This window comes from Myotis daubentonii, chromosome 16 (assembly GCF_963259705.1).
Source record: "Myotis daubentonii chromosome 16, mMyoDau2.1, whole genome shotgun sequence".
Classification (NCBI taxonomy): domain Eukaryota; kingdom Metazoa; phylum Chordata; class Mammalia; order Chiroptera; family Vespertilionidae; genus Myotis; species Myotis daubentonii.
Window position 1 is genome coordinate 24,602,865 of NC_081855.1, and position 24,002 is coordinate 24,626,866.

General features: G+C 36.6%; 1 protein-coding gene and 1 non-coding gene across 6 annotated transcripts in view; one reads left to right on the forward strand and one right to left on the reverse strand.

Annotated features, from left to right (window-relative positions):
- TAOK1 (TAO kinase 1) overlaps nucleotides 1-24,002 on the reverse strand; it is a 117,657-nt gene that overhangs the window by 46,079 nt on the left and 47,576 nt on the right. For 2 of the 5 annotated variants that reach the window (XM_059669303.1, XM_059669301.1), the window contains exons 3-10: nucleotides 22,120-22,191; nucleotides 19,473-19,574; nucleotides 17,465-17,510; nucleotides 14,708-14,804; nucleotides 11,507-11,620; nucleotides 8,369-8,460; nucleotides 4,581-4,674; nucleotides 2,108-2,189 (exon numbers count right to left, since the gene is read on the reverse strand). In XM_059669303.1, coding sequence (XP_059525286.1) covers nucleotides 2,108-2,189; nucleotides 4,581-4,674; nucleotides 8,369-8,460; nucleotides 11,507-11,620; nucleotides 14,708-14,804; nucleotides 17,465-17,510; nucleotides 19,473-19,574; nucleotides 22,120-22,191 — 699 coding nt within the window. Of the gene's footprint in view, nucleotides 1-2,107; nucleotides 2,190-4,580; nucleotides 4,675-8,368; nucleotides 8,461-8,910; nucleotides 9,057-11,506; nucleotides 11,621-14,707; nucleotides 14,805-17,464; nucleotides 17,511-19,472; nucleotides 19,575-22,119; nucleotides 22,192-24,002 lie in introns of those variants that run through there. The other 3 variants (XM_059669302.1, XM_059669304.1, XM_059669305.1) reach the window with 3 other exon arrangements.
- On the forward strand, nucleotides 7,133-7,262 carry LOC132219456 (small Cajal body-specific RNA 24). The gene has a single exon (XR_009449465.1). It is a non-coding gene; the product is annotated as a small Cajal body-specific RNA 24 (non-coding RNA).

The following is a 24,002-nucleotide window of genomic DNA, read 5'->3' on the forward strand; positions in this document are numbered from 1 at the left end:
GCTCTTCGCGGGCACCCGGCACAAGGGCTTCCCCGGCATGCGAACCCTGGCATCCTGGGAGAGGGTAGCAGGGGGAGTGAGTTTGGCAGATACCCCACATTCTCACACCTCCGTCCCTGTCACCCCTGCTCCCAGGTAGCCAGCAAGAGGTCACAGCATGTCACCAACACCCGCCATGTTACGTGCCGCCCCCTGGTGGTCAGTGCACATCATAGCGAGTGATCGAGCTCCTCGTCTCCCAGTCAAGCGACCACCCGAGGGGACAATTTGCATATTAGGCTTTTTTTATATAGGATTATTATTATTATTTAATCTTTACCTGAGGACATATGTATTGATTTTAGAGAGAGAAGAAGGGAGAGGGAAACATTAATCAGTTGCCTCCCATACACACCCTGACTGGGGATCAAAACTGCAACCTCAGCATGTGCCCCAACTAGGAATTGAACCTGCAACCCTTCTGGTGCATGGGGCAATGAATACTCCAACCAACTGAGGCGCTGGGGCCAATATTTAGTCTTATTAAAAAATATATATTTTTAAGTTTAATAATTTTCTAGATACAGATCTTGCTTATTTCTCACTAACATAATTCCTAGGTATACTGAACATTTTGTTGCTGCAATGAGTACCTATTTATTCAGGCTTTCATTACTGAAACTTTATTGCTCTTCAACATACTATGGTTGCAAACAATACTACTGAATATATATTTGAAGATTTTCTTTGTATCTTTAACTGCTGTTCACTGAAAATAAGCTGAACCTCTTTGAAACTCTAAAACATTCATGTAATAAAAGTCTACTTATATCTTGTAGTGAAAATCAACAAGATTCCTTAGGGTCACAAGGAGAGACACAAATACTATTTATTAATAATGTCTTAACTGGATGTCTTAGGAAGTATATTAATTTCAACAATACTACTACTGTTATTAAGAAGATGGTAAGCCTACAAATGAAATAATAATTTTTTGAGAATATAAAGAATACCAATAATGTGTTTAAATTAAGCAACAAATCTATTGAAAACTGAATAGAATTTACATAATTTAAAAAATATTTTCAGCCATGGCTGGTCTGGCTCAGGGGATAGAGCACCAGCCTGCAGACTCAAGGGTCCCGGGTTCGATTCCGGTGAAGGGCATATACCTTGGTTGCAGGCACCTTCCCCAATATGGGGTGTGCAGGAGGCAGCTGATAGATGTTTCTCTTTCATCGATGTTTCTAACTCTCTATCCCTCTCCCTTCCTTTCTGTAAAAAATCAATAAAATATTTTAAAAAAATATTTTTATTAAGTTAGAAAAAGATATTTCCAGAAAGGAAACAAAAATGATGAACATTTTTAAGTTTCTCTTGAAATCTCTCTTCTCTCACAATATTTACATAAATATATCACACCATTTTCTTTCATATTATTTTAATATAGGACAGATCAATATATAAAGTATTATAGATAAAATAAAATTATATTAAAATTAAACTGTTTTGCCAACTAAAATATAACATTATTCCATATAAACTAAAATTTATAATTATAACTCATGAATATATTCTTGCATATATAAAAATGTAGCCCTTTGTTACTATTTTGAATATTTGACTATATATTGTATTCAGCAACAGTAAAACCAGTTAATCAATTTTGGAAAGAAAAAAAAACAAATGAAAAACTTAGCATCTGAGAAAACTTACAAACAATATTCTAGTAAAAATGGTAGAGCCTTCTTTTTTTAAAAACATTTATTTTTTTATTATTTTTTAATCCAAGGATATTTTTCCATTGTTTATAGAGAGAGTGGAAGAGAGAGGGAAAGACAGAGAAAAATATCGATGTGAGAGAAACACATTGATTGGTTGCCTCCTGCAGGCGCCCCGACCATGGCCCAGGCTGGGGAGGAGCCTGCAACCACATGCCCTGGACGGGAATCAAACCTAGGACCCTTTGGTCAGTAGGCTGGTGTTCTATCCACTGAGCCAAACTGAGCCAAACTGGCTAGGGCTGGTAGAGCATTCTTAATACTGATTCAGAATCAAAGAAGAATAAAGCACATTTTAAAAAGTAATTTCTTAGGGATAAAAAACCGATTTAAGAGTATAAACTGACCTTTAAAAGTTCCTCTGATGTAGGGCGATCTTGAGGGATTTTCTGGAGGCAAGAATCTACAAAGTTGCGAAAATAATCAGACCTATTGTAAAGGAAAGTATCAAGTGAACATATTGCTATTTTTAAAAACAGATCCACAAATCAAGGTATGTGCCTATTGGTGGGAGGGGGGGATGGAAAAAATTATAAAAGCAAGCAGACACGATACACTATGTATTTCATATAAATCTATGAAAACCATCTAAAGCAGCGGTTCTCAACCTGTGGGTCGCGACCCCTTTGGGGGTCGAACGACCTTTCACAGGGGTTGCCTAAGGCCATCGGAAAACACATATATAATTACATATTGTTTTTGTGATTAATCACTATGCTTTAATTATGTTCAATTTGTAACAATGAAAATACATCCTGCATATGAGATATTTACATTACGGTTCATAGCAGTAGCAAAATTACAGTTATGAAGTAGCAACGAAAATAATTTTATGGTTGGGGGTCACCACAACATGAGGAGCTGTATTAAAGGGTCGCGGCATTAGGAAGGTTGAGAACCACTGATCTAAAACAACCAGTGAACCTTTACCATCTTTCAAAGATAAATTTGCAGATTATTTAAAAATCTTGCTCTCACATAATAACACAACTCATTCTAAATTAAGGCAAAATTAGGGAAGTCAATTTTTTTCTTCTTTGCATTCAAATCTAAAATGGCATTCTTCTCAATTTGTTTTCTCTCTTCTCTAAGCCATCTCTTCCTTGTTTGCTTCTTGGATTATCTCCTATATAGTATGTTTCAGAACATCACTCTTAGCTTTGGAGGGAGCATTTTGTATACCTATTTGATATCCCTGAACAAATGGATAGAATTTCCATTAAACCCAGAAAACCAATTATGTTATTTTTAAAAACATTAGAAGTCTGCAACATATTATTATAACGTGTTATGAGAAGAGTTCAGTGAGCAAGGCAGTAAGTAATAATTTATCGTTTGTCTTCAAATATCAAATAACATTTTATGTTCCTTGTGCAAGAATTTTTTTGAATCCCCAAAGAATCTAAGTCTGTGTTCAATATATTTATTATTTATATGTACCATAATACTAAACTGTGCCAAAAGATTTCTTCTATATGTCTCTAATTTATGTGCCTTAATTATGTAATCCTTAAAAGATAAAGTATCACTAATTTATGCATCTACTTGTGAATTTTAAAGTATTTATTAAATACACTAGAGGCCTGATGCACAAAAATTGTGCAAGAATAGGCCCTCACAGCCCCAGCTGCCTCGTGGCCTGTCCCCCTGCTCACTGGTCGTTCCAGAAGTTTGCTAGGAAGGTCGTTCCGGAAGGTCATTCCGCTGTCTGGTCTAATTAGCATATTACCTCTTTATTATATAGGACTAGAATTTCTCCTATAATTTTTCAAATGCTAGATACACCTGAAGAATTAATTTCCCACTAAAATTTTCTATCACTAATAAAAATTCTAGTTTTTAAAAACTATCAATCTGTTTTACATAAACTTCTTTACATAAATGAACTTCATTTTATCAAATCAAGGAAGCACTAGGAAAAGGAACATCAGAGCACTCTGAATAATAAGTAACATAAAAACTAGAATAATCACAAAGTTATAAATTATCTGATAATTCTGATAAATCAAGTCATTTTATGTATGTTTTTTATACCATATAAATTATAAACCAGCCAAAACCGGTTTGGCTCAGTGGATAGAGCGTCGGCTTGCGGACTGAAAGGTCCCGGGTTCGATGCCGGTCAAGGGCATGTACCTGGGTTGCGGGCACATCCCCAGTAGGAGATGTGCAAGAGGCAGCTGATGGATGCTTCTCTCTCATCGATGTTTCTAACTCTCTATCTCTCTCCCTTCCTCTCTGTAAAAAATCAATAAAATATATTTAAAAAAAAATAAATAAATAAATTATAAACCATTCTCCAACAAAATATCACTACAGGTATTGCAATCTACATATTTTAGTTATAAAATATTAATGTTTAAATTGTGTTATTTATTATATAATCAGGGTAATATATATTCCTAAAGTTCAAAGAAAATACAAATTTTTGTAAAAAGCAATATTTTTTGCTTGTATGTAGCATCACTGAGATGCATATGCTATGAAAAGCAGATATAATAAAGGATAAACAAGATATAGGGGTAAAATAAACCAATTTTATTTTATTTATCTTTATCAAGAGTTTATTTAACTCAGGTTCACTGAGGGAATTAAACAAGCCAATAGCATACAGGATAATGTCTCTTAATAAGCCAATAAAAATAACATACTCCAAAGCAATGATGGATTAATTAGACTACTATTACAGGAATAAGCCTATTTTCATCTCTTCAGATAGAAATACATTTTACCTATTTGAAATGAAATCATTTTGATAACATTGTAAGAACGCATTTAATTTATAAAATGTTGAGTAATGTATCTCTTAGCAATACTCACCATTCATTAGACTGTAGTGTAGGGGATTCATTTTGGGCTATGTGATATAAGGCACTCATTGCATTCATATTAAATAAAGGAGGCTTTCTTTCCGCTGTAAGAGAAAGAAAACTTGTTATTGTTCTTGCAAATATTGTTAGTTTTTTAAAAATGATTTCAAACTTGGCAAAAAAATTGCAAGTTGAGTTAAAAAAACATATTCAAGTATATCAATTTAGATTAAATTGCTGAATTGATGCTCTACCATTCCTAAATACTTTAAAACAAGAACACCCTACTAAAGAACAATAATACCTCCATTAAATTAGGCCATTAATGCTGATACATGACTTTCATCTAATCCTCAAACCCCATTCAACTTTCAATCAAATGTCAAATAACGTCCCCCTGTATGTAACCAGTCTCTGGTTGCCACTGCCTTTTGTGAGATGTCCCCCTTTCCCTGCTGAAGCTTTGAAACCCCATTCCAAGTCACTCTACAGTGTGAATACCCTCTTCATCCACTCAGGTTCTTTTTCTTTTTATTGATTCTAGAGAGAGAGAAAGCGAGAGGGAGAGTGAGGGAGGGAGAGAAACATCGATGTGAGAAACACTGATTGGTTGCCTCCTGCATGCACTCACCCCAACCGGGGATCAAACACATAGCCTGGGTATGTGCCCTGACCTGGAATGGAACCGGCGACCCTTTGGCGCATGGGATGATGATCAAACAATTCAGTCCCACTGGCCAGGGTGATGCACTCAGTTTCTGATATCCCACCCAAACTACAGTGAGGCCCTCCTCATAAGGAAAGCCCTCTTCTTTTTGATGAGGCACTGTGTGTTGAATGGATGTCCTCTTTAGACTCTGATACCATACAATATATTGCTCTCCCTACTATCACCTCCTCAACCTACTTGGACTCTGATAGACCAAACTGAGCCACCTCTAGGTATGAATGCCCACTAGGGTCTGAACCTCCAAACCTGACTGCCACTTGCATGGATATCCTCATTAGGTTCTGTTTTCCCAAACCAGGATATTGGTCTGTGGGAACTCCCTCATGACTCTGATACTCCATTCTAGGCTATCATGGCTCACCAGCTAAATAGTTTAGGAAGGGGACAATTACTGAAGAAATTCTGAATGAATGAAATAACTTGTTTCTATGGTAACTTATTAGAGTATTTAAATTTTTAAATGGTGCAACATTTTTTAAAAAAATGTATATTTTATCGATTTTTTTACAGAGAGGAAGGAAGAGGGATAGAGAGTTAGAAACATCGATGAGAGAGAAACATCGATCAGCTGCCTCCCGCACACCCCACACTGAGAATGTGCCCGCAACCAAGGTACATGCCCTTGACCAGAATCGAACCTGGGGCCCTTCAATCCGTAGGCCAACGCTCCATCCACTGAGCCAAACCGGTTAGGGCAATGTATAACATTTTTTAAAAATGTTTTTCTGCCGGGGTCCAACCCCAGCAGGTCCAGGGGTCCCCAAAGGTGTGGACTGAGTCGGCGAAGAAGGAAGGACATGGAGACAGCGTTCAGTTGATCAGCAGCCTAGGCAGGATCTCCAGCCAAGTTCTGGTCTGGATCTCCAGAGAGGTTCTGCTTTGGATCTCCAGGGAAGTTCTGTGGCCATCTTCCCTCGCTAGGCTCTCCAGCCAGGCTTAGTCACCAGGTTCTAGTCAGGTTCTCTTGCCATGTTCTATAGTCAGGTTCAGTCCAGGATCTTTTGCCATGTTCTCTCCAGTGAAGTTCTTCTGTCTCCAGGCTCCCTATAGGTTCTGTCTTCTGAATTCTCTTCTAAGCTCTGTCCCTTTCTGTCTTGTTACATCTCTATTTATACCAGTTGATTCAATCCCATCAATCTCTATTCCAAAGGTTAGGGCGTTTCTTATCTCCATTCCAGGGAGTAAAGATTATGTAGCTTAAGCATGATTGTTCGTAGTTAAAGTGATTAATTACCCGCCTGGCACTTAGTTAAGGGGTTTTATTCCCTCCCTAACTTCAGGGGAAAATCCCTACCTGGGGAAACAACCTTTCTCAGAGGTGACCTTGGTTAAAACACATAGTGCCAAGAAGGTGAGCAAACATATTAAGAAAAGTATGCCATATATGCCAGGTCCCTTGAAACAGCAATCATGGACCGGCTCCCGGCATTTTTCTTGATTTTTTAGAGATAGAAACATCAAAGATGAGAGAGAATCATTGATTGGCTGCCTCCTGCATGTCCCCTTACTGGGGATCGAGCCTGCAACCCAGGCCTGTGCCCTGACTGGAATAGAACCCATGACCTCTTGGTTCCTGGGTTGACATTCACACTGGCCAGGCTGGACATTTATTTATTTATTTTTAATATTTTATTGATTTTTTACAGAGAGGAAGGGAGAGGGATAGAGAGTTAGAAACATCAAGGAGAGAGAAACATCAATCAGCTGCCTTCTGCACACCCCCAACTGAGGATGTGCCCGCAACCAAGGTACATGCCCTTGACCAGAATTGAACCTGGGACCTTTCAGATCGCAGGCTGACGCTCTATCCACGGAGCCAAACCGGTTAGGGCTGGACATTTATTTTTATTCAGTTTCTTCTTAAGGTGAAAAAAACCCTTTGCAAATGTCCTCAAGAAATATAGTAGTTTTCTTTTCACCCTTTGCAAGTAAAAAGGGTGGATCATTCCACTACTGACATATTTAAAAAAAAGATACTTTCAAATGGAAGAAACATTTTCTAAACCTCAAAATGAGACCAAAAGATAAGAAGAAAATGACATTATGATAATCTTCAAACCTCAGTTTACTGATGTTTTCAAACTTAAAAATGATATAAAGCCTGAAGGCAATGGTTAATATAGGAATTCCAATACAAGCAAAAATAGTATTTTGGAAAAATATTAGACTGCAAGGTAGAAACAATCTGGTTGTATTGGAAATATTCATTTACTGTGTAATGATAAGCAATCTTTACTTTTATTTTTACCTCAATTTCCCTATTACTTGTTTTAGAAAACTACTAACAAACCCAGGTTGATACTGATTTATCAAAATTACACATGGATTTTACTATTAACATCTTCTTTTCAATCCTTGATTACTACTAGAAGTGTTTAAGTAAATATTCCCAATATTTCCCACTTTTAAATAAAGTTTAATAGAATATTCCTGTAAGAAGAAAAAAAGGAAAGGATATTGGGCTAATGTGGAAGAGGGGGAGGGCGGGTAGCTTGGGGAATCAAGAGCAAGATATTCATCCTCTTTGATTACAGTGACAGTTCAATTGCCTACCTGGTTCACTTACAGTGGGAATGTCAGTAAAGTTAAGATAGTCCACTGCCTTAAGCATAGTTCCATTCATGGGCAACAGAATAAAATGTGTGCACAAAATCAAAATACTACATACAATATGACATACAGCCTGACTTCTAATTATCATACCTAACTTAAAGTCATAAGTATCTTAGGTAGAGGTAAGTAATTCACAACTGCTTTAGAGATCTGCTATACATGGTAAATCTAGTAAATATAGACATATTCCAGGTGTTTAACAAATACTCATTAGTATTAGACATAGATACTTTGACCCATAGTGAAAATTTTTTTAGATATAATTTAACAGAGCAAATATAATATACTTAACCTAATACATATAAAAATAACTGGTCACCAAAATGAAAACTTTAATAAATTTATTGCTCCCCTTAGTAACTGACAAAATAAAAAACAAACCTATAATTTGGTACAGAAATTGACGCAAGACATTGATTAAATCTTACTACACAGTAATATTAAAGAATGCTTACCTAGTTCAATACATGTTATTCCAAGAGACCATACATCTACTTTGCCATCATACTGTCCTTCATCCATGGCTAAAATTACTTCTGGGGCCATCCTAAAACATAAAATGTCATTTAAAGTTAAAAAAAATTATAATATTCATTAAAATATAATGACTATCTACATGGAGAACACCTGTGTGAACTGCAGATAATATATCTGGACATAAGAATTTTTATAATGGGAAATGAATACATTACAGGTTGTGAGGTAAATAGTTACCATTGCACAGATAGTATAAGACTTATTTTTACTATCTGTCATGATCATATAACAGCATCCTAACGGAAGGATGCCACAGAGGGGGTTGTATTCTGCATCTGTTCAATCTCGCAGATTCTAATATTGTATATCCTTTAGGCCAGTGGTGGCCTCAGGATCCCATTACAGACATCTAACTTTTGCTAGAAAGAGGGAATGAATACCAGCAATTATCTTCCTTGAAGTTACAAGCTCAATCCATTTATTTAAGAAAATATTTGCCATAATAACCAACACTAATTACCATAGTTTGTCAGTCTTTCAAATAAAAATAGTGTTCTGTGATAAAAGTGCGTCTTAGCCCGGCTGGTGTTGCTCAGTGGTTGAGTGTTGACCCACGTAACAGAAGGTCCTCGTTTGATTTGGGGTTGCAGGCTCTATCCTCAGTAGGGAGCATGCAGGAGGCAGCCGATCAATGATTCTCTCATCATTGATGTTTCTCTCTCTCTCTCCCTCTCCCTTCCTCTCTCTGAAATCAATAAAAAATTTTAAAAAGTGTTTAGGGAGACTCACAATGGAAACAATCAATTATCAACCTTATCGGTATTTTGGTTATAAAATGAAACTTTAATTCCTATCTTCAACTAGAGTCTAACATTTTTTATGGTGCTTTAACCTTACACTTCATTTGCATTTGGAGTTAAGCACAGGCAGACACTTAAAAAAAACTCACCGACTTTAATGAGTTTGTCACCAGGAACCCCTGTGTGTGTGCTCATGCAAAAACAGGTAAATACTGCCTACTTCCTGTGTTACAAATACGCTACATACAAATTTACAAATATGAAGAAAAACTCAAAAAAACCCAAACTAACAAAAATGTAAATAAAGTAAATTTTCAATCATTAATAATTGGGTGTTTCCAATATGTTCTTTAAAATGTTGAAGTAAGTAAGTTTAAACAAAATAAAACAAGTAATTTTTTTAAATTGTAGAACTTCATGGGGCTTTTAAAATATCTAATATTCACCATTAATTTCTAAAGAGAACCATTAAGAAATATTATTTGCTCACAGGACCTTTGTTTTTTATAGGGGAGGGAGACTCTATCTAAACTAGGGTCCATATAAAAAATTTTTGGTCTTCTGGAACAGTGGTCTTCAAAAATTTTTTTTAATGTATTTTATTGTTTTTTTACAGAGGAAGGGAGAGGGATAGAGAGTTAGAAACATCGATGAGAGAGAAACATCGATCAGCTGCCTCCTGCACACCCCCTACTGGGGATATGCCCGCAACCAAGGTACATGCCCGACTGGAATTGAACCTGGGACCCTTGAGTCCGCAGGCCGACGCTCTATCAACTGAGCAAAAATGGTTAGGGCAGTCTTCAAATTTTGTTTACTCATTTACCGCCAGTGAAATTATAACAACTAGTATCCCCTTGCACATTTGAGTTTATACCTAAATTTTAATAATTTAATATTTGCAAAAGATATAATGCATAGTGTATACACACACAGTATATTGTATATCTGCTTTAAAGATATTTAAAACTTGGAGCTGCAAAATTAGCTCATTCAATTTATCAAAACCACTACCATATAACTTAATTAGCAAAGCCAGTGTTCATGCTATCAGTCGAATCAGAATCATCTGTCAGAAAAAAAATCTGACTTCACTTTTCAATACAAATAACATGTTAATGTGTCCCTATGACAACCATCTTGATTATGAATTCTACAATTAGAAAAAAAAAGAAGGGAGGAAAGATAACTGGGGAGAAAAAATAAAAAGCAAGGAATAAAGGAATGTGAAAAGAGATAATAAAAAATGCAGCAGGCCTTACTAAGAGTTTGTGTCCTGATTCTTCAATGTTTTTTTACAGATTATATTCTGAAATTGTCCCTCTGGTGCTGCTTTGTGGCTTTTATATCCCAGGGCAATGCATCGTTATAATATTCAGAATGGGCAAGAAGCCTTTCTTTTATAAAGTGGGAGTAGGAGATTTGAAAGGTCCATGGGAAAAAAGATGTAGTGGACCTAAGACAACATTCTCTGCATACACAGAGAAATAGGACACATATGGATAGAAGTTGAAAATTATTCCCTTAAACTTGCTGACATTAATACTGAATTATTTATGGTTAAAATTGCATATTGTCTAGAATTTGTTTCAAAATAACTGAGGGGTGGAGAAGAAGGGGAGAGGAGTGAAGACATAGGTTGGGAATGGCCATGGGATAATGTTGTTGGGGTGAGTGGTATGTGAGGATTTATGATACTTTTCTTGACTTTAAATTTTTTTATTGTTTGATTGATCTTAGAGAGGAAAACAACAGTTTATTTTTCCATTTATTTATGCATTCATTGGGTGATTCCTGTATGTGCCCTAACTGAGGATAGGACCCATACCCTAGCACATGGGGATGATGCTCTAACCAACTGAGCTACCCGGCCAGGACACTCTTGTTGACTTTTATGTGTATTTTAAATTCTCTATAACATATAAAAAACAACACCCAAAACTCCAAGTTAGCTACCAGTCTTGAGGTATGTTAGTCTGAAGGTCACTGATATATAGTAAATATAAACCTAAAGAAAACACAAATTTACACTTACCATTTCTATCTACTCCCCACTTCAATTTTTATTGAAATTTTTTCACTTACATACCCAACGTATGAGACAGATAATAATACAAAAGAAAATGTGGACCATGAGTAAAAAATAGGAGATGCAAGGGTAGCACTCCAAATCTATATTTGAAACTAACTATAATGCTTAAAGTTAAAACATTCAAAATAGCATTACATTTCCAGGAAAAAGACATCTGAAAAAGGTACAACCACACATTACCTATTTCAATTATGAGGATCAATATCAGATAGGATTAGTCTTACCAATATGGCGTTCCCACAAAAGAATTGGCAGGAGATGCCATGGAAGCAGATCCAAAGTCAGCAAGTTTCACCTGGCCTGGTTCTGTCAGAAGAATATTTCCTGCTTTGATATCTCTGGGTTTAAGGAACACATAAAATTATTTCTTTTTCTTTCATTAGATTATGTTGAAAACAATAAAATTCAAACAAAAATTTGTAAAGTAGGGGAAAAAAATAAAAATAAGTTCTAGGATACTCTTTCAATTGGAATAGTAAGAATTAAGATCCAAATTAGAAAACAAAAAAATATAAAATTCATATAAATATATAGAAACAATTTTCTAAAAGAAAGGACAGAATAACAGTAAAAACAAAAGGTAGGAAATCAAACAACTGGAGCATATAATCTATATTTGAGTTCCTATTTACTTGTGCAAATAATGGTTTTAAAAGTAGGACTTAATTAGCTGGCCACTTCTTCATAAATATAAGATTTCTGAGTACCCCACTTAATGTAAAATAAAGAACCTCATGCCCAATTTTTCATTATTTAACTTAAAAATTTTTTAAATTTAAGTATAGTAATATACAATCTTATATTTGTTTATTACTTTCAGGTGTACAATATAGTGATTTGACATTTTTATACCTTACAATGTGATCACCTGGCTAACTGTAGTAATCATCTGTCACTGTGCAAACGTATCACAATGTTATTGATTATAGTCCTTTTCCCCTTTTCAGCCATCCTCCCACCCATTCCCTTCTGGTAATCATCCCAATGATCAGTTTCTGTTTTGTTTTGTTTTAGATTCCACATATAAGTGAAACTATACAGTATTTCTTTCTCTGCTTAACTTATTTCACTGAGCATAGTACCCTCTAGACCAGAGGTAGGGAACCTTTTTTCTGCCAAGGGCCATTTGGATATTTATAACATCATTCAAGGGCCATACAAAATTATCAACTTAAAAATTAGCCTGCTATATTTGGTCAAACATTTAATTAATTGACCCCTAATGCCTTGGCAGGGCCAGACCAAATGATTTCGTGGACCTTATACAGCCAACGGGCCAGACATTCCCCACCCCTGCTTTAGATTTATCCATGTTGTTGCAAATATGCCCCCAATTTCCACAAAAGGAATATTCATATCATTTACAAAGCTTAGCATAATCCATCTAACTTAATATGAAATGAAAACTGATGTATAAGGAAAATATACGATGAATGGTTTCAAATTTACTTTCAAGCTTACTTTTCTAAATCAGTAAACATACTCTCCACACAAACTAAGAAAATGATGGATATTTATATAATAGAATTTTATGTCCAATGGGTGCCATAATATAACTTAACCATTCAAGAAAAGAAAAACTTTATTTCCAAGTACTTGTCAATTCTTACCATATTATTATGATGGATATAATACTAAATCTATTGTCCCTCCATTTGTTTTTTAAAAATGGAGAGGTGCCTGTCCGCGGTGGCTCAATGGTTGAGCGTCAACCTATGAACCGGGAGGTTACAGTTTGATTCCCTATCAGGGGACATGCCTAGGTTGCAGGGTCGAACCCCAGTCTGGGGTGTGCAGGAGGCAGCCAATCAATGACTCTCTCTCTCTTTCTATTTCTCTCTCCCTCTCCCTTCTTCTCTGAAATCAACAAACATATATTAAAAAATTAAAAAGGAGAGGTGCTTTGAAGTTGAGAAGACCTTAGGTTCTAATTTTATCTCTTTCGTATACTTACTAGCATGTGGGTTTCTCTTACTATTTTCATCTAAAAAATTGACAACCCATTAACTCACAATGACTCTACTACATAGTTTAATATGTATTGCCTGATTCACATACAAAATTTAAAAATGTTAATTTCCTTCTAAACCAGGCAAAAGCAATACCAATGCTAAAAAATGCATTATAAAATGGTTTAAAGCCAAAACCGGTTTGGCTCAGTAGATAGAGCCTCGGCCTGCGGACTGAAAGGTCCCAGGTTCGATTCCGGTCAAGGGCATGTACCTGGGTTGCGGGCACATCCCCAGTAGGAGATGTGCAGGAGGCAGCTGATCGATGTTTCTCTCTCATCGATGTTTCTAACTCTCTATCTCTCTCCCTTCCTCTCTGTAAAAAATCAATAAAATATATTAAAAAATAAAATAAAATAAAAAAGAATAAAATGGTTTAAAGTTACTATCCATCACCATGGATTACCACGGATTAATACTCAAAAGCATAAAGAGTCTTAAGTAGCCTTTTATTTGATTATTTATTTTTGTTTATCCTCACCCAAAGATATTTTTCCATTGATTTTTTTTAGAGAGAGTGGAAGAGAGAGGGAAACAGAAATATCGATGTGAAAGAAACACATCAATTGATTGCCTCCTGCACATGTACTGACCAGGGGGTCCTTGCCGGGGAGGAGCCTGCAATCAAAGTATGTGCTCTTGACAGGAATGGAACCCAGAACCCTTTGGTCCGCAGGCCGATGCTCTATCCATTGAGCAAAACCAGCTAGGGCTTAAGTAGCTTTAAAATATATATATACTTTTATTGATTTCAGAGAGGAAGGGAGAAATAGAAACATCAATGATGGCAGAGAATAATTGATTGGCTGCCTCCTGTATGCCCCTACTGGGGATCCAGCCTGCAACCTGGGCATGTGCCCTGACCAGAAATCAAACTGTGACCTCCTGGTTCATAGATTCCCGTTCAACAACTGAACTATACTGGCCAGGCTTAAGTAACTTTTATATATCCCTGTTACAGAATCAATGGAACAAATCTGGCATTATCAGTTACCAGGAAGAAAAAGATCTAGGTTTAATTCTAGTTTAATCTACCTAAGCTTTTTAAACTTGGAGACATTAGTAACAAATTGGGGCATCAGTTTTTTCATTTGTAAAATGAAAAAAGACTACATAATCCCTAATGGCCTTTTCCATTTTGCAAATTAAATAATTCTGTAATTAAATTGCTACCTCAAATCTATCAAGTACACATGCTTCAGAAAGCCCAGCAGCATGTGCAGAAAAGATAAAATTATCCTAAACAAAGAGATCAAGTGTACTAGTATGTTCTTTTTAAGGCAATCTAAAAAATATGAGTTTATAAGATTTTGAAATTTTTTAACCAATGAAAATTTTCAGAGGTAATGAGTTCCAGGTTGATATAAGCAACAAACCATTTGCTTATTAATACATGACAATTTTCAGTGTACTTACCTATGGATCATAGTATGTGAATGCAAGTAGGCTAATCCCTGGAGAGCACCATGTGTAATTGCTGCTATTTCCACTTCTTGTAATGGCTTTTTGTGAACTTAAAGTAAGAATTTAAGAATGATTATTATATAGAACATTTTTAAAATAATAAATACACATATCTGATATAGAGAGAGCAATTTTAAAACACTAACAACATTTAGCAACAAGGGATTTGCTTCCCAAGATATACTAGTAATACAAAGCTACTGAATGTTATAACTAGTACCAATTGTGCCTTGCTGTTAAAGTAGAGGTTACAGCCAATATTCTTCAAAGCTAACAACATTTAACAATTATTTGGTGATAATAAAAACAAAAGTAACAAAAGAGAAGTTTTCTCTTTATTCTCAGATATTTTCATTCAGAACAGAAGGAACAGATCAAGCTGAATGACAAAGAATGCAGAAAAATGCTCATTAAGGCAAAATGAGAGAAAATTCACTGATGTTGTACTATACTAGAGGCCGGATGCACGAAATTCTTGCAAGAGTAGGCCTTCCTTCCCCCGGCTGCCAGCACCGGCTTCCCTCTGGCACCCAAGACCCAGGTTTCCCTTGTAGCCTGGGCTTCATCTGAAAGGACGCCCGGAAGGACGTTCAGTCTAATTAGCATATTACGCTTTTATTATTATAGATAACATTAAATGAGGATGGTATATACCATGCTGAGATTCTAGAAAAGGTTAAGGCTTTCACTGTTTTGAAAAGTTTTATGTTATTTAAGAAGTCTCTTGGGAGAACCAAGATGGCGGCATAGGTTAACGCCGGAGTTTGCTGCTTTGAACAACTACTTCAAAAGTGAAACTAAAACACGGAACGGACATCACCCAGAACCACAGGAACCCTGGCTGAGTGGAAGTCCTACAACTAGGAGGAAAGAGAAACGCACACGGACACTCAGAGGAGGCGCAGTGGTGAAGTGAAATTCTGAGGTGCGGAGTGCGTGGAGCAGGCTGGCGGCGGAGGGCGCGGTTGTTGTTTTCAATCGGGAGGGAGTCGCAGACTCTGAGCACCAGATCTGGGCGAGTCTTTAGGGACCAAGACTCAAACGGGAGAAGCGGGACTGTCTGGCTTCGGTCAGAGCGAGTGCAGCTTTCTCTCCAAGCTTTGCAGCGGGTGCTGGGACTCAGAGAGGCAGAGCCCCTGGGGACAGGACTGAGAGCCGCCATAACTGCTCTTTCCGGCCCACCCTGTTTATCCTGTGCGACCCGCCCCGCCCAAGCCCTGCACAGAGGCATTTGCTGGATAGCCTCAGGAGAAGGCTAGATTAGCACCTCCCTAGAGGACAGAAGTTCTCTCACTGCTGACACAGCTGATTCTCATAGCCACTTGGCCTGGAGGTCAAACCCTCCCTGGTATTAGCTACAACAATCAAGATTTAACTATAAGACTTCGAACAAAGACCACTAGGGGGTACACCAAGGAAGCATAACAAAATGCGGAGACAAAGAAACAGGACAAAATTGTCAATGGAAGATATAGAGTTCAGAACCACACTTTTAAGGTCTCTCAAGAACTGTTTAGAAGCTGTCGATAAACTTAATGAGATCTACACGAAAACTAATAAGACCCTCGATCTTATATTGGGGAACCAACGAGAAATTAAGCATACACAGACTGAAATAACGAATATTATACAGACGCCCGACAGCAGACCAGAGGAGCGCAAGAATCAAGTCAATGATTTGAAATGCGAGGAAGCAAAAAACATCCAACCGGAAAAGCAAAATGAAAAAAGAATCCAAAAATGCGAGGATAGTGTAAGGAGCCTCTGGGACAGCTTCAAGCGTACCAACATCAGAATTATAGGGGTGCCAGAAGATGAGAGAGAGCAAGATATTGAAAACCTATTTCAAGAAATAATGACAGAAAACTTCCCCCACCTGGTGAAAGAAATGGACTTACAGGTCCAAGAAGCGCGGAGAACCCCAAACAAAAGGAATCCAAAGAGGACCACACCAAGACACATCATAATTAAAATGCCAAGAGCAAAAGATAAAGAGAGAATCTTAAAAGCAGCAAGAGAAAGAAACTCAGTTACCTACAAGGGAATACCCATACGACTGTCAGCTGATTTCTCAACAGAAACTTTGCAGGCCAGAAGGGAGTGGCAAGAAATATTCAAAGTGATGAATACCAAGAACCTACAACCAAGATTACTTTATCCAGCAAAGCTATCATTCAGAATTGAAGGTCAGATAAAGAGCTTCACAGATAAGGAAAAGCTAAAGGAGTTCATCACCACCAAACCAGGATTATATGAAATGCTGAAAGGTATCCTTTAAGAAGAGGAAGAGGAAGAAAAAGGTAAAGATACAAATTATGAACAACAAATATGCATCTATCAACAAGTGAATCTAAGAATCAAGTGAATTAATAATCTGATGAACAGAATGAACTGTTGATTATAATAGAATCAGGGACATAGAAAGGGAATGGACTGACTATTCTTGGGGGGGAAAGGGGTGTGGGAGATGTGGGAAGAGACTGGACAAAAATCGTGCACCTATGGATGAGGACAGTGGGTGGGGAGTGAGGGCAGAGGGTGGGGCGGGAACTGGGAGGAGGGGAGTTATGGGGGGAAAAAAAAAGAGGAACAAATGTAATAATCTGAACAATAAAGATTTAATTAAAAAAAAAAAAAAGAAGTCTCTTACTGAATTCTTATTTTATTTTGCTAATGCTTTTTTTTTCTTAATATTTAAAGGAAACCTACCTTCCAGTAAATCTGAAGCAGATCCTAAACAATATTCCATTACAAGCTATATGGGAAGAAAAATTATAAAAGCATTAAAATATATTATTAAAAAGACTCTATTTGAGATAAATTCACCAAGGAGATCAAGAAGATAGTTTGAAATAAAACAAACTCTAGTTATTTACCTTAAAAAAATATTTATGCAGTTAGCAATTTGTTAAATGCATTCATAAGGTTAAGTCAATGACAAGATGTGTATTTCATACATAATTACTAACTAAAATTATAAAAGAATATACATATTCTGTTACTACTAACCTAGAGTAGTAATAATGATTGTTAGGAAACAGAAAACTGTCCTCTGGGACTATATGTACAAAGCTTAGGTTACAGTTTATTTTTAAACTTTTTAAGAATGTATGTTTTTAGTGATTTTCGAGAAGAAGGGAGATATAGAAACATCAATGAAGAAAGAAAATCACTGATCGGCAGGCCTCCTGCACACCTTCCAATGGGTATTGAGCCCACATCCCGGACATGTGCTCTGACTGGGAATCGAATCAATAACCTACTGTTTGATGGGTCAGTGCTCAACCATTGAGCCACACCGGCCAGATTTAGGCTACAGTTTAAATTTTTCATTTAAATCAAACACAGAGCACCTCCTAATGTGCCAGGTATTTTATACATATTAATTTAATCCTCACAACCACTTTATGAGGTAGGCCTTATTATTTCCATGTTTTACAGATGGAAAAACTTGAGAGGCAGAGAAGTAACCAGCCCAATGTACTTTTTCTTTAACAACAGCCTCAAGTTTAGGAGTACTACCACAGCCACCACCAAAATCAAACTGGATAAAAATGCAGCAAACAGTCCTGGCTGGTTTGGCTCAGTGGATAGAGCATCAGCCTGTGGATTGAAAGGCCCTGGGTTCGATTCCGGTCAAGGACACATGCCCAGGTGGCAGGCTTGATCCCCAGTGAGGGGCATGCAGGAGGCATCTGATCAATGATTCTCATCATTGATGTTCCTATCTCTCTTTCCCTCTCCCTTCCTCTCTGAAATCAATAAAAATATATTTTTAAAAAATGCAGCAAACATTACAAATCTAAATCTAACTTCAATCCACTAGAATGATAACAGCTCTGGCTTATTAATTATTCAAAATAAAGGATCATTCCTGTTTAATGAAAATTTAGCCCTTTTCTTAAAAGATAGTTATTATGTCTATACCATTATGGGATTACTACATTATCACCTCAGTGGTAACAACAGGGTAAAATTAATCTCTACTTCATGTAATAATTCTCTACCTTTAGTATTACTCAGCCAAGTAATCACAATTAATTCAAATTTCACCAGGATTCACCAAGACTTCACCAAAAACTTTGTGGTTAAATAGATTATAATACATAATGTCAAAAAGATATAAATTTTATCCTTTAGTAATAGAATTGTTTTTACAATGTTTGAGAAACCATTTAGTAGTTTGATAAACTACTAAAAATTTCAGAGAACATTTTACCATGCATATAAAGGCCAGCTAAATCTCTATAGTAAACTTGCAACAAAAGTTTATATTGCTTAGGGAAAGGAGTTCTAGGAAAAGCTACTCTTCCTTTCTCAGTATGAAATAACATTTCAAGGTGTTTTTGAAGCTTCACAGGACAATTTTGAGACATTCTTTTATTTTTTGGTTAATCCTCACCCAAAGATATGTTTTTCCATTGATTTTTAGAGAGAATAGAAGGGCAAGAGGGAAGGAGTTTGGGAAAGAAACACTGAGTGAGAAAGACAGATCAATTGGTTGCCTCCTGCACATGCCCCGACCAGGACAGGGAATGCAACCCAGGTAAGTGCCGCCCTTGACCAGTAATGGAATCCAAGACCCTTAGGTATTCAGGCTGAGTGAGGCTCTAGTCTAGCCACTAAAAACACACCAGCCAGGGTGAGACATTCTTAATTTAATTAATTATATGCCCAAACCAACTAAAATTAAGGCAAGGGGAGAGCAGATACCTACCCATGCTGTGTGCTCACGTAAATAGCAGCCTTTATATTCTATACTGTTGGGATGTTTTATTCTTTGTAGAAACTTGACTTCTTTAATAATATCCTGCCATTTCTATGGGGAGAAAAAAGGGAATAAAGGAAAGAATTATGAACAGCTGCTTTTCCTTAGAAATGTATATAAGAAAGAAGTAATTACTAGATTAAGGCTTAATGAGAACATACAGCTTTGCCTTATTTGTAATATTTAAATTAAATGTCAAAATAATCAATTTAAGAGGAATTACATTCATAGTTTATAATCAATTACATAGTTTATAAAATTATTCCATTCAAGGTAGGACAAATGTTTGATAAAATTTATCATAAATAAGTCTTATCAATATTTTACAATTACACACCACACATTGGTGAAAACAATGTATCCTATTTAGTGATTTTTCATCAAAATTCAACTTCCCTTTTCTTATCTGAAGCTTTACTGACATAATCTACATGTCATAAAGTTCACCTATCATGTTTCTGGCTTAGATCTTCTACCAAATGTTAAGGTTTTGTTTGTTTTTTAAACTCAAATGAAGTCATTACTCTGAGACAATTTCATAAATGCACATTACTTTCTAAAATGCTAGTGGAACAATTAGTTGTTACATAGAAAAGTTCACAGAAAAAAACAAACAGTATGAAAACACTTTCCTACATATTTTACTAAGAGCTTTCTTCATTAACACCTATCCAGCAATACAGATAAACCATTGGCCAGAACAATATACTTAGGCCATATTCTAAACAAAGTAACTCTTAAGAAGCAATCAGGGAACTCTAAGGACCCAACCAGGTTCTTTGGTCTACAGACTTAGTAGGTGTAAGATGGAAAGCAGGAATCTATTTTTTGTTCTTGTTTTAGTTTTTTAAAGCTTTACCCCCAACTTGGGTCATATTTCTAAAGTCAGAGAAACTAGCATAATAGAAAACTTTAAAAAATATTTTGTACTAGAATTTAAGATCACATATCTCCTATGTTATTTAAGAAGTCCTCAACAAAATACAGCAAAATAGCTGCATGATATTTTAAGATATAAGATTCAAAATTCAGAGTTTCATGGGCTTTAATTCCCAAATTTGAATGCTCTGGGAGGCAAGCTCTCAAAACAAAACACTTGTATTCGTCAATGTAAAAAAACCCCACAAACTTTTATAAAGGACACTAATATCAGACGTAAAAAAATGATGTCCTAAATGAAACTTTTTCTTCTAGGTGTGCCTAATCAAATGCCAACATAGCACACGTCTTCCTGTGAAAGCTGTGTGAGAGAATGGTGAATAAAATTAGAGTAAACTTGTAAGAAATGGAAAGTGGGGATTTTTTTGGAGTTTTAGGAATTTTTAGGAATCGAAATGATGGAACACCAATATAATCATGATAGTGTCATTGTACCCAGAGTATGATCACAAAAACAAGATTTAGCATAAAATGAAGAGATTCAGAAAAGGTAGAAAACCAAAATCATTAAAAGTTAAAGACTGATTCAGAAATTCTACCTCTGAGCACATACCCAAAAGTATTGAAAAGCAGGAACTCAAAGAAATATTTGCATACCCATGTTCATAGCAGCATCATTCACAATAACCAAGGGATAAAGGAAGCCAAGTGTCCATCAACAGAAGAATGGATAAACAAAATGTGGTGTTTTATATACATACACACACACACCACAGGAATTATTATTTAGCTTTAAACAGGGAGGAAATTCTGACATATACTACAACATGGATAAGCTTTGAGGGCATTATGTTAAGTAAAAAGGACATGATTCACTTATATGAGTTAACCTAAACTAGTCAAATTCATATAGATACTAGAATGGTGATTTCTAAGTACTGGAGGAGGGGGAAAAAGGAGTTGTTATTAGAGCTTCAATTTTGCAGGAAGAAATGAAAAGATTTCTGGAGATAAATGGTGGTGGTGTTTAGACAGCAATATGAATATCCTTAATGCCACTTAACACTTAAGAATGGCTTACTGGTAAATTTTGTGTATTTTGCCATAATTTAAAAATTTTTTAAATTAAAGACTGACACGTCCTACATTTTATAAAAAAAATTTAGGCAAATAGAATAAATATAATGTCAAAAGAACTAATCAGAATATTAGTGAACTAACATATACTCAACGTGGTATCAATTTTATATTATAGTTTTTCAGATTATTACACACCACCTGTTTTTCAGACTACATCTATACTGTCTGTTATTTAAAGTTTGCTTAAAGCTGAAGTTAATCTCTAAACCATTAAAAAATTATATCCAATATATTTACTGTGAAATACATCTTATTCTAGTTTACTATTTTAGAAACTGATAATCCCTCTATGACAAAAATAGAATAATATATTAAGCAACAGTTTAAAAAACTGAAAGCAGGGGGCACAAGTTGGGAGGCTTTTGGGATGCCAGTAATGCTATTTATAGTTCTAGGTCCAAGTTAAATGGGTACATTCAATGTCTGAAAGAAAGCTCACTGAGATATACACTTAATATCTGTACACTTTTCTTTATGTATGTTATACTTTTTGGAAGAAATTGCCACCTACCCCCAATTAAAAACAGTATGCCTTTCTCTAACATACCAGTAAAAATGTATATATTTCACCACCTACCTCAGTAGACTGCTTTCCACTATAAGACATTTTTTTGATAGCCACCACTTCATTGGTACGCACATCTCGTGCCTAAGGAAACAAAGAAGAACCAGTGTACATTAACAGATTAAATCTGAGCAATCATTTTTCTCAGAATAAAAGCATTTATAAACTATCATGTCAAAAAAAACATAAACATTGTTTTTTAAAGAACATTAAAAATAGTAACTCTGTAACAAAAATGTATCAAATTAGCTAATACTTTAGAAAAAAAACACAGGTTTATCTTTGAGTAATCTAGTTAAGAGGAAAAATATAGAAATGTGAATAGAACTATAAACAAAGATACAAAACAAGACTAGTATATACAAGTCTATGCTAATAAATTTTGAAATCTCAATGAAATGGACAATTTTCTAGTTAAGAATAAATTACCAAAACTGATCTAAAGAAAATGTAAGCAAAACAAACAATAGTGGCAGACTGTAAAGAATACCAATGAATTATAGTTAAAATAGTTTTGAGTGGAAAACAGTTTTACCAGTGAAACTTTCCAGGACATAAGGGGGGAAGAAAGGGGAGAGGAGAGCTATGCTATTAATTTTATGAAGCCAGTATAACCCAATAACTAAAACTTAACAGCACAAAATAGAAAGTTGGGTACCAATTTCATTTTTAAATATAGACAAAAAAATTCTAAATAAAACTTTAAAGCCAAATATTACAGGACATTAAAAGAAACTTTCATTTGGATAAAATCCTATATAATAAAACCCTAATATGCAAATTGACCAGCCGGCGGAACAACCAGTCGCTACAACGCACACTGACCAACAGGGGGCAGATGCTCAGTGCATGAGCTGCCCCTGGTGGTCAGTGTGCTCCCACAGGGGGAGCGCCTCTTTAGCCAGAAGCTAGGCTCATGGTTGGCGAGTGCAGCAGTGGTGGCAGGAGCCTCTCCCACCTCCGCTGCAGGCGGGCAGTAAGGAGCGAGGGGTCCCAGACTATGAGAGGGATGTCTGACTGCCGGCTTAGGCCCAATCCCCACAATAAAAAATTACATTTCTTTGATTATAGTATACTACAGGCCCAGTGAACGAATTTTGTGCACTTGGGGAGGGGGGGTCCCCCACAGCCTAGCCTGCACCCTCTCGCAGTCCAGGAGTCCTTGGGGGATGTCTGACTGATGGCTTAGGCCCATTCCCCATGGAGAACGGGCCTAAGCTGGCAGTCGGACATCCTTAGCGCTGCTGCAGAGGCAGGAGAGGTTCCCGCCACCTCTGCTGTGCTCGCCAGCCATGAGCCCGGCTCAGGGCTTCTGGCTGAGCAGCGCTCCCCCTGTGGGAGTGCACTGACCACCAATGGGCAGCTCCTGCATTGAGCGTCTTCCCCCTGGTGGTCAGTGCATGCAATAGCGACCGGTCGTTCCGCTGTTCGGTCGATTTGCATATTAGCCTTTTATTATATACGATACCTAAATAGAGTTGATTAAAAAAAAAAAAAAGGGAAAAACTAAGATGGCGGCATAGATAAACACCGGGAAATTGCCGCGTCCCACAACAATTGAAAAATACCGCAAAGGACAGAGCGGACATCATCCAGAACAACAGGAAGGCTGGCTGAGTGTAAATTCTACAACTAGAAGGAAAGAAAAGCACACTGAGAGCCAGAGGAGCTGCGGAGGTGGAGTGCAGAGGTACGGCGGCTCGCGCGCGCACGGAAAGCGGGTGGCACCTGAGGACGCGGCTGTCTTTTTGAATCACAAGCTCCCGACTGCTCTGAACTCCGGTTCAAGGAAGTCTCTGGGGACCCAGGACTCATACGGGGAGAAGCTAGACTGTCGGGCAGTGGGCGAACTTGAGAGCGGCTTTCCCTCAGAGGTGCTTGCAGCCGTTACCGGG